The sequence below is a fragment of the Diabrotica virgifera genome, chromosome 3 (assembly GCF_917563875.1).
Source record: "Diabrotica virgifera virgifera chromosome 3, PGI_DIABVI_V3a".
Taxonomy (NCBI): Eukaryota; Metazoa; Arthropoda; class Insecta; order Coleoptera; family Chrysomelidae; genus Diabrotica; species Diabrotica virgifera.
In genome coordinates, this window is record NC_065445.1 from 248,335,541 (window position 1) to 248,347,707 (window position 12,167).

Below are 12,167 nucleotides of genomic sequence, written 5' to 3' on the forward strand. Positions count from 1 at the left end.
GGAAATTAACAAGGAATTGCAAAATGGGAAATACAATGATAGGATGGGTATATCAGAAAGGACATATGCATTACAAATTTACTATAACGCAAAACATTTACAATATAATTACTCATCGGAACAATTAGTCGAACTGATTGCAAGACATTTCGAAGAAACGCTGGAAGACCATATCACATTGCAAAACTACAAAGACATAGATAGTTTATGCCAATTCCTACAAATAAGAGAATCACGTTTAAGAGAAAGAAAATCAAGAAGGTCGCGAGAAGATTACAGGCCCCGAGAAACACAGGATTACAGAGATAGAAATCAAAATAGGAGGGACTATACAAGACGAGATATTAATCCCAGAAGGGAAAACGAAAATAGAGACAACGGAAGAGGAAATTATGAAAAAAGAAATAGGCAATGGAATGAGGACAGAAATCGAGAATACCAGAATAGAAACACCACACTCGCAAATCAAGAAAACAGAAATAATGGTAGACAAAATGAACAGGGATATCGAGAAAACCGAAACAGATCCGACAGACCAAGAGAAAATAGAAGAGAAGTAAATAATACCCAGACAGATGAATATGACGGAGAGAGACATTATGACGAAAATATAAACAACGATAAGCAACCGGCGTCTTTTCACGACGGCGCTCACTAATAACCAAAAATCAAACAGGAATCTTTTGTAACCCCAAGGAGTTTATTAAATTGGCAAGAAACAACGAAAAGAAAAATGGAGTTGATTTAAAATTTGTGGATGGATTTATCAACGAGAAACCAATTAAAATTATGATAGACACTGGATCTGAAATAACATTGGTCAACAGAAAACTAATAGAAGAAGTTAACTTAACAAATTTAATTTACAAAATACCTAGGGTAAATTTAGTGGGCGCAAACAAACGGACATTGGCAACTATAAATGAAGGCATACGAGTAATAATACGACTGGGTAAGAAGATGTATGCACTACAATGTGTAATAATGCCAAACATGTCACATGACATGATAGTAGGAGTTGACGAATTGGCAGAAAAACATGTAGTGATAGATTTTAAAAATAATACGATGTATCTAACAGAAGAAAAAGAAGAAGAACAGGACAAAGAACAGGAGAAACAAAATACGGACGAATCAGGTAAAGAACAAACAGTGGAAATGAATTTGGCAACGAAGCAAGGACAAAGAAGAAAAGGGAGAAAAAGTCAGAAAAAGACAAAAGAAAATGAAACCTGTGGCTCCTCAAAAGAAGAGTTGAGCCCAGAAGAAGAAAAATTGAGAGTATCAAAAGCAAAAGAAAACTGGGATTCCTCAAAAGAAGAGATGAGCTCAGGAGAAGAAGAAATAAGGCTAACAAATGAAAGCGAAAAAGATATAATCGAAACAGTGGCATTTGAAGAGGAGGCATATGAAAACGAGGATGCAGAATGCACGGTAAAAGTATGTGAAAAATCTGAGGAAAAATACAGAAGATTGATATGGGAAAAAGGGAAAGACAACATAATAGCCGACACTCTAACACAGGATGAGGACACTGAAAATAAGGAAACAATTACTCTACAGGTGGGACTAATTAGAGTAATACAAGAAGAAGAGGTATAAGACGTAGATTAAAGTAAGGAAATATACAGGGAGTTGGTTTTGCCTCGAGAAAATTTATTTAAAAATGCAGATAAATTTTATCGAATACAAGGCGGGGATTTGTTATATTTCTATTTGATATGAAAATTAAAAATTTGATAATTATAGACAAAATTCAATTTAATATAAAATATTTTCAATTTTCTCAACCACGGGCATATAAATTTAGAACAACCTGTATACAACAAATTGTTATATTTAATTTTAAGAAGTGATTAAATAAGACTCAAGTGAAATCGTTAATAGGTCATTATCGTTGTTCGCGGAAGGATCGATCATTAGCCGATGCTAAATAAGACTAAGTGGAAATAGAGAATAGGTCATTAAAATTTGTATATAGTAGAAAGTAATTTTAGAATGGGAATTAACTATTTTCTTTGAAATCCATTAAGCATATTTAGAAAGTTTAAAAATTGGTTTTGAGGAATACTGCGAATGAGAGTTGGTGGTGGAAGTAGGATTTGTGAATCTGGAAGGGATATTTAGAAAGTAGGGGAATGAATGACAAATAGAGATCAGAATGTTTTGAGCTGTCGAGAAGTGAAGTCGAGGAGTAGACGGTAGTGTACGGAGAGTGAGAAAGCCTGTGTAGTTCCGTGAGTGTGGAGTATCTATCGTAGAACGAGAGGTAGGCCAGGTTGAGAGTAAAAGAACCTCCTTGAGCCAAGAGTTCCCGGTAGCTGATTGCAGTTTCGAAAAAGGTAGAAGACAGCATCACGACAGAAGCAGGAAACGAGAGCTATACGAGCTAGTTTCAGAGGAGAACATTACTGGAAGCCAGGACGAGGTTTTGATTGCAGCCAAGGATAGCAGGAAACGGGTCTTGTGTGAAGACATTCACAGTGCACCAGAAAAAGGTCAGTCTCATATTTTTGGACATGAATGTATGGGTTTTTCGTAGTAAATACCACATTTAAAATTGAAGAAACATAATCAATAATATCAGAAAAGCTTCATCAAACTTAAATAGAATTGTTGCTAATAAATCATAATAGTTAAATGTTAATAAAAACTTTCAATTGGAAACAAAAAGGAAATAAGATTCCCATGTGTAAATGTTATGTTTAAGAATAATAAGATATAGCAAATATTAAGCAGTGATTGCCATTTAAATAAAATAAACAATATTTTGATTACAATTGTAACCCATATGTGTTATTATTTTACTCTTTTCTTTCCTATCCCGATTAGGAACCATTAAGAAATACTTAGAAGCCACGTATGTAAGTACTTAATTTTATAAAAAGCCCTGAGATTGAAAACACATTGATATGTGATCTGGTAAATTAATTAGATTAGTATTAAAGCATTGATTAAATTAAGTGACATATAAGAATATTATATCATATCAAAAATCAAGATCACATCAATATTTATGTGCGGAAAATGTTCTGAGTCAATTTTTTTTCACCATCTTGCTTGAAAATGTCTCCTTTTAACAAATTTTCATGTTGTCAGGATCAAAAGGAAGTCAAAAATTTTTTTAAACTTTTTTTTTGTTTTTTCCTAAAACTACTTTTCTTGCATCGAACAATTTTTTTAGGTTTATTGGATCATTCCAAATAGAAAAGATTTTAAGTGACTTTTCTCTAAATGTTGATGAAATCCCGAAGAGCTTTTTGCAATACAATATCGAAAACCCCTTTAATTGTTAATCAAGCTGGCGCGACACTATTTTCAACCGTTGCATGTAAGTAGATGTAATCGGAAAACATTTGAAATTAAAAAAAAAAATGGTTTAAATAATTTTTTCACCTATTTTTGACTCGGGCAACATGCAAATTTGTTAATAGGGAACCTTTTCAAGCAAGATGGTGAAAAAAAATTGAATCAGAATATTTTTCGGTACATGCAACGGTTGAAAATAGTGTTGCGCCCACTTGATTAGCAATAAAAAAAAAACAAAGGGATTTTCGATATTGCATTGCAAAAAACTCTTCCGGATTTCATCAATCGATGTTTAAATAATATCTACCTGCCTTGACAATTTGAATCCCTCATTTTAAATTTTTGAGTTCTCAAATCTTCACAAATCTGATGGTGACGCAATATTTGCTGAAGTAAATTTTCAATTCAATGTTTCTGGATATCTAAACATGATGCAATTTTTAGGTTTAGACCCAGCTGCGGTAGGCTTTCAGATTATGCATATTAATAAGAATGATGCTGACTTTGTAGATATTATTCACACAGCTGGTTTATTGGATCATTCCAAATAGAAAAGATTTTAAGTGACTTTTCTCTAAATGTTGATGAAATCCCGAAGAGCTTTTTGCAATACAATATCGAAAACCCCTTTAATTGTTAATCAAGCTGGCGCGACACTATTTTCAACCGTTGCATGTAAGTAGATGTAATCGGAAAACATTTGAAATTAAAAAAAAAATGGTTTAAATAATTTTTTCACCTATTTTTGACTCGGGCAACATGCAAATTTGTTAATAGGGAACCTTTTCAAGCAAGATGGTGAAAAAAAATTGAATCAGAATATTTTTCGGTACATGCAACGGTTGAAAATAGTGTTGCGCCCACTTGATTAGCAATAAAAAAAAAACAAAGGGATTTTCGATATTGCATTGCAAAAAACTCTTCCGGATTTCATCAATCGATGTTTAAATAATATCTACCTGCCTTGACAATTTGAATCCCTCATTTTAAATTTTTGAGTTCTCAAATCTTCACAAATCTGATGGTGACGCAATATTTGCTGAAGTAAATTTTCAATTCAATGTTTCTGGATATCTAAACATGATGCAATTTTTAGGTTTAGACCCAGCTGCGGTAGGCTTTCAGATTATGCATATTAATAAGAATGATGCTGACTTTGTAGATATTATTCACACAGCTGCAGGACTTGTAGCTGTCTTAGAGCCTATAGGACATGCTGATTTTTATCCCAACGGTGGTACAATCCCACAACCTGGATGTGGTATTTTGAGTGTAAGTAACAATATACACATACATACCATTATGCTTATACGATTTATATAGATTTTGGGCCTGTGATGTGGCCGGTATTGTAGTTTTATTTACATTCTTGTCAGATCTTCTATTTTTATGCAAATCTTATGAACTTTCTTATTTTAAACGGAACACCTTGTATATTTTTTGCCTTTTAAAGTCCTTCCTCTTCTTCTTGTGATGCTGTCTGCTTTAGTGGAGGTTAGCGAATATACACTGGCAAATATGTTTGTGTCCAATGCAGCTCTAAATAAACATATTAAATCAATTCTAACAATAAAACACTGAAATCTGAAAACGTTTGTTTTCTATACTTCCACAAAATCTATTATAACTATGTGACTACAGCTGTTTCGGCAGAGTGCCTTTCTTAAGTGATTTAGTTTACTATGGGTTTTCCTTTTTAAAGTCTTTAACTGAAGAGGTTAACTAACTTGTGGTGACTGTCCGAAAACTTACATCGGTCAAACTGTCAGAATCTTTGACAAACAGATAGCAGAACACAAAAGGGCTTTCAACAATAGAAAAACAGACACTTCTATATACCCACTTCACCTTCTAGATCATAATCATTCTCTTAATGAAGAGTTTCAAATTCTAAATATTCAAAATAATAAAGGCCTTAAGCTCTCTTTATTAGAATCTATAGTAATAGTAATAATGGGTGACCTAAAAGTCAAAATTGGAAAGGGTAGCACAAGTAACGTAGTGGGAAATTTTGGATTGGGTGATAGAAATCAAAGAGGAGATAGGTTGATACAATTCTGACAACATAGTAATATGATTGTTACAAACACGTTCTTTAAATTACCTAATAGACGTTTGTACACGTGGAAATCGCCAAGAGATAATGAACATCAGATAATGAGAAATCAAATAAATTACATAATGATCAAAGAAAGATATCGGAATAGTATTACAGCAGTCAAAACACAATCTGGAGCAGATATATCATCTAATTATAATCTCTTAGTAGCTCACATGAAAATTAAAATGAAAAGAATACAGAAAACAGCAAAAGAAGAAAGAAAAGAAAAAAATATTGGATGACAGAAGAAATACTAAACTTAATAAACAAAAGAAGAGTATATAAGGACAAAAATAAATCGTTATATAAGCAAACACAAAACGAAATACGGCGACAAATTCGAATAGCAAAAGAAAATTGGTTAAAAGAAAAATGTGATGAAATAGAAAAGCTACAACATAAACATGACAGCTTTAATGTACACAGGAAAATAAAAGAAATAACTAGAAAACCAGAATACAAACAAACTATACTAGTTGATGAATAGGGAGATATAGTAATGGATACAGAAAACAAATTGATGGTATGGACAAACTATATAGAACAGCTGTTTAACGACAACCGAAACACAATCGATAACGAATATTTCGTTGAAGATACTGGACCAGAAATAACAGAAAGTGAAGTAAAACACACCATTAAAAAACTGAAAACTGGGAAAGCTGTAGGACCGGACGAAGATAATTATATTAAATCAAGGCCGGTCCAGTCTCTGATATTTCTAAGCCACGAAATCTGGCGCCTACCGTGATCCCGTTTTCCTTCAATCTTACCCTGTATGATCAGTTGCGTGAAGCGGTACTTTTCGTTTCTTATTATGTGTACCAGATCTAATAAGGTGTAAATTAGAGCTGGAGGGTCAAATAATAGAACAAGTCATGCAGTTTAAATATCTAGGCATCCCAGTATCTAGCTACGGAAAGCTCGAAACAGTAGTGGAAGATCAGGTGAATAGAGCAAACAGAGCCGCAGGCTGCCTAGATGAAACAATATGAAGAAATAAAAACATCGGAAAAAAGTGAAAGGCAGAATTTACAAAACAGTCATCAGACTAATAATGACATACTCGGCAGAAACACGACCTGATACAGAAAGGACAAAAAGAATGTTAGAAACAGCAGAGATGAAAAACTGCGAAAAATCGATGGCAAGACACTGTGGGATAGAGCTAGAAGTGCTGATATACGACGGAGATGCAAGGTGGACAACATTAATAACTGGGTGAAAAACAGAAGAGTAGAATAGAACGACCCCATAAGTCGAATGACAACAAATAGAGTAGTAAGGACGGCGGGAGACGGTTCCCCTATAGGAAGACGATCAGTGGGAAGACCACGAAAAAGATGGAATGATAACTTACTGGAGGCACATTGAAAACCAGGCAGAGTTTACATAAAAAGAAGAAGAAGACTATATGTACCACATAGCTAACTTTCCTAACCTTGATGACCTTCAGCAGCTCCCTATCTGTACGAATTATCCATAGAACATTCTCGTTGGTGGTGTGGGTTGTCCAAGGCATTTTCGAGATTCTTCTATAAAGCCAGGGTTCAAACGTTTCTAACTTATTCATCAGCGTTATGTTGAGTGTCCAGGCCTCCATTCCATACAAATCATTGACCATACAAATTTGAAGTCCTTAAGACATACTATTATTTTTCATATATATATTTTTCCTATACCTACTCGTTTACTCAACATCCTATTGGGACCGTGCAAGTTCGGCAAAGCGACCTCTATTTCTACGCTCTGTACTTTTATTCGCACTTTTAATTATATTGGCCAATTATATTAGTCCTGGTTGCTGGATAATTGTCAAGTCCATAGTCCAAAAAAATAATAAGAAGAAAAAATAAGATGCAGGTTATGTTTAGCAAACGTAAACAATTGTATGTAGTAAATAAAATTAGTTATTAAAATGCAGTACTGCAAGCAAAATACAATTAATTAAATTTACCTTTATATAATAATTGCATATCATATCAATATTGTGGAGCAATATATAATTTTTCTGCGTCAATGACAAAAGGTATGAAATATACGTCAATTTGACAATTTCAATTGACAATATGAATTATTTAAGATAGTTGCAATATTTCTCCGCGACTCGCGCACGGTCGTTTCTCGTTTCCCTTCCAAGTACTTGCACACCGCGAATACTATATTTGCAGAAATATATGTATATTACGATATATTTTTAGGTTTTGAATAGTATAACAGAAAGTTTAGGTTTAGGAATAACAGAAATATCGACCGAAATTATAAAATTAGGAGGAAAAAGACTACAGAAAGAGATATATGACCTGATAGAAAGAATATGGGAAGTAGAAGAAAATGCCAGAATAGTGGACCATAGCAAGGATATGCCCTATACCTACATAAAAAAGGTGATAGAACGCTATGCGAAAACTACAGAGGCATCGCACTATTAGAAATAGTTTACAAAATCTTGGCACAAAGTATAAGAAAAAGGCTAAGTCTATATTCGGAAAAAATACTGGGAGAATACCAGGCAGGTTTTAGAAACAACAGATCAAAGACTGACCAAATATTTTGCCTTAAAAGAAATACAGACTACATGTTACTAACATAAAACCGTACTATATGCTTTGTTCATAGACTTTAAGCAGGCTTACGACACAGTAAACAGACAGCAGATGTACGAACTAATGAAAGTATTGGGGATATCAAGTAAAATTGTCAGGATGATAAAGATGACGATGGAAAACACAACAAACGAAATAGCTTGGAAAGGGTATACATCCAAAAATTTTGAAACCAAGGAAGGATTACGACAAGGAGACCCACTATCAACGACGGCATTTAATCTAACATTGGAAGAAATAATCAGGGAAAGCAGAATAAACATGCAAGAAACGATATTTAAAAACGGCCACAAATGCATAGTTGCATAGCATTTGCAGATGATCTGACGCTATTAACAACAAGCAAAAAAGAACTACAAAAGTTAATGAAAAGCATAATAACAGAAGCCAAAAAATTCGGACTTAAAATAAATGAAAAAAGACAAAGTATATGATAATGGGAGAGATCCAAAAAAAAAGAGAATAACATCATAGTACAAATAGATGGAGAAAAAACATACTCGTTCAAAAGAGCCAAAGAAATTATTTACCTGTCAGCCAAAATAGATGAAAATGGTCATGAAGAAGGGGAGATAAAGGCAAGAATAGCTAAAGGAAATAAAAAATATGGAGCATTACGCACATTATTGAAATCCAAATACGTATCAAGAAAAACAAAAATAAGAATTTATAAGACTGTTATCAGACCTACAGTAACATTCGCATGCGAAACATGCGAAACATGCAAGTCAGAAACAGACCTTTTAGAAAGATGGGAGAGAAAAATGCAAAGAGCAATATATGGAGGTGCGAAAATAGAAGGTCAGTGGAGAAGAAGAACCAATAAAGAATTGGAAGAACTATATGAAGAGTCAACGATCACGACGACGATCAAAGCACCGAGAATACGATACTTGGGCACATCGAGAGAATGGGAAGTAAACGAATGCCAAAAATGGTACTCTCACGAAGACCAATACAAGAGGAGTAAAGGCAGGCCAAGGAAAAGATGGAAGAACAGTGTGTATGAAGACTTGAAGAAAAGTAACATTGAGAGATGGAAAGAACTAGCATTGGACAGAAAGAGATGGAGGGAGGTGGTGAAGGAGTTTATAAAAAGACTGAAGTGTAATTAAATAAAATTTATAGGTTTTATAAGTTATGTAAGTTATATTAAGTTATTTATGCTATTATTTTTGTAATCAGAAATGTAAACATTTTAGCCCTAGGCCTACAAGGCCTGTTGCGCTTAATAAATAAAAACATCGGAAAAAAAGTGAAAGGCAGAATTTACAAAACAGTCATCAGACTAATAATGACATACTCGGCAGAAACACGACCTGATACAGAAAGGACAAAAAGAATGCTAGAAACAGCAGAGATGAAAAAAACTGAGAAAAATCGATGGCAAGACACTGTGGGATATAGCTAGAAGTGCAGATATACGACGGAGGTGCAAGGTGGACAACATTAATAACTGGGTGAAAAACAGAAGAGTAGAATGGAACGAACACATAAGCCGAATGACAACAAATAGAGTAGTAAGGACGGCGGGAGACGGTTCACCTATAGGAAGACGATCAGTGGGAAGACCACGAAAAATATGGAATGACAACTTACTGTAGGCACATTGAAAAACAGGCAGAGTCATGTCTACATAAAAAGAAGAAGAAGAAGAAGATTATATGTACCAGATAGCTAACTTTTCTAAATCTGATGATCTTTAGTAGCTCCCTATGTGTACGTATTCTCCACAGAACATTTTCGTTGGTGATGTGGGTTGTCCAAGGCATTTTCGAGATTCTTCTATAAAGCCAGAGTTCAAACGTTTTTAACTTATTCATCAACGTTATATCGAGTGTCCAGGCCTCCATTCCATACAAAAGCATTGACCATACAAATTTGAAGCCCTTAAGAAATACTATTATTTTTCATATATATTCTCCCTATACCTACTCGTTTACTCAACATCCTATACTATATTTGGAGAAATATATGTACCTATATTACGATATATTTTTAGGTTTTGAATTCTTGCAGTCACTCAAGAAGTTGGCAACTATTTGCATTTAGTATTAAGCTGGACCAACAATTCATAGCCCATAAGTGTGAGACGTTAGACGATGCATTTCTTTCAAATTGTAAGGGCGAACTTTTTCCCATGGGATATCCTACTCCACCTACAGCTAGAGGGATCTTCTACGTAAAAACTTCTTCCGTAGAACCTTATATAGAACCGTAAAACCAATGAGTTTTTTATATCATTAATATAATAGATTCACACAAATAAAAGTCGTTGATTTTGTTTTTTTTTTAAATAAAGAACTATTTTTTTTCTATGGAAGCTATACAATGTGCAACTTCTTTCACTTATATACATTCAAAACGAACAATTTCTCAGAATGTGAGAAAAGTCGGCCATTGCAGTGAGAAATATTTTTTTCTCACGGGTTCCATACGTAGAATCGCGATTTCCATGCTAACATGCACAATACGAACACAAATATTTTTGTCAAATAAAATGTGTCAAATCAAAACTTACCAGGAATTACCTTTTAAAACTGTTCAAATATAACTGGTAACTATAATCTATATAAATAAAAATGAATGTTTGTATGTATGTATGTACCTTATAGGCTCGCAAACCTTAATCAAAGTTGTTATACATGAGCCCGGGATGGTTTCTGAGTTGGTACCACCATCCTAAGTAAAAAGGGGGCTTGCCCCCCCATAATTATTTTATAGTTTTTGGACAAACTATTCTTTTTGAATTTTATGTGATGTAAAATCAAAATATACATTCAACCCTAAATTTTCACTTTTCTATCACCAACCGTTATTTTTAAATAGTCATCTAAATATTTCCTCTTCTATATAAATAAAAATGAATGTTTGTATGTATGTAAGCACCTTATAGACACATGTGCCTTTCAGCGCTCATTTAATAGGTTCAATTCTTTTATTACCCACTCTACATACTTTTTGAATCAAAACTTTTATTTTCTTAATATTTTTACTTAAAAAAGGTATACTACATTAATCTCGGTAAACTCAACCGTTTTCGAGATAAACGCATTTTAAGTCTGCGGGCAACATTATTTTTTGTATAATATCATGTAGTTACACCCGAAAAATAACTTAAAACCATAAAAATCTCCAAAAATATCTCGCAAATTTCTTAAAATGGAATTTGCGATGCAATGGCATAAATATGAGAACTGGCATAATTGTTATGGTTTCAAGTTGATTTTTTGGGTGTAATTACAATGATATTATGCAAGAAATTATGTGGTATCGCAGATTTAAAATGAGTTTATCTCGAAAACATTTGAGTTTAGCGAGATGAATGTAGTATACCTATTTTAAGTAAAAATATTAAGAGAACAAAAGTTTTTATTCAAAAAGTATATAGAGTGAGGGATAAAAAAAAATTAAACTTATTAAATGAGCGCTGAAAGGCGTATGTGGCGCCCTCTTGGCAATAGGTACCTTATTTTTGGTGGCGAATTTGGATTTCTCATCCCAAAAAACCCTCGCCTACCATATTTCGTGTTGCTATCTCATGCCTGTCAGAAAATATTCAACAATAAATAAAAATAAAAGTTTAACTTGACACCCTGTATTTCTCTTATTATCAACTTTCATACTAAGGTAAGTTAGCCTGAATCGACCTATTTTAAGCTCAGGAATCTAAGGTTAAACTATGGCCCATTCTTTAACAAAAACCCTGTATATTTTTAAGTATTTTTTGATTTTCTGTTAATTTTTATTTATTCAACTTTGACACATTATTGACTTATTTCTAAGGCGATACGAAGTTCGCCGGGTCAGCTAGTTTTAAATAAATAAAAGTATATAAAGATTAAGAATATTAAAAACCTACGTATTATGTGTATAATATGAATTTTAATTTCAATTTTGGCATATGTAATCTACATAAAAGCACCTAAATTATTTAATTTTGAAGATTGAACTCTTGACAAAAACGCATCCATAGAAAAAGTACAGTGTACAACACGTGAGAAAACGACATATTTCTCCCTCGCTTGATTTCCGGCACTCGCCTCGTACCTCGGCTCGAGCCAACAAACTTCTGCGCTCGTGAGAAATATGTCTTTTTTCTCTCTTGTTGTACAATATACTATTAATACACATATTTTTTTTAATTATAT

At 33.4% G+C, this 12,167-nt stretch overlaps 1 protein-coding gene across 1 annotated transcript in view; it reads left to right on the plus strand.

The window, feature by feature from the left end:
* The window catches only part of LOC114334358 (phospholipase A1-like), a 51,459-nt gene extending 41,132 nt beyond the window's left edge, over window positions 1-10,327 (plus strand). The window contains exons 5-6 of the mRNA XM_028284394.2: window positions 4,406-4,581; window positions 10,019-10,327. Coding sequence (XP_028140195.2) covers window positions 4,406-4,581; window positions 10,019-10,237 — 395 coding nt within the window. The 3' untranslated portion in view covers window positions 10,238-10,327. The remainder of the gene's footprint in view (window positions 1-4,405; window positions 4,582-10,018) is intronic.
* The last annotated feature ends 1,840 nt before the right edge of the window (window positions 10,328-12,167 follow it).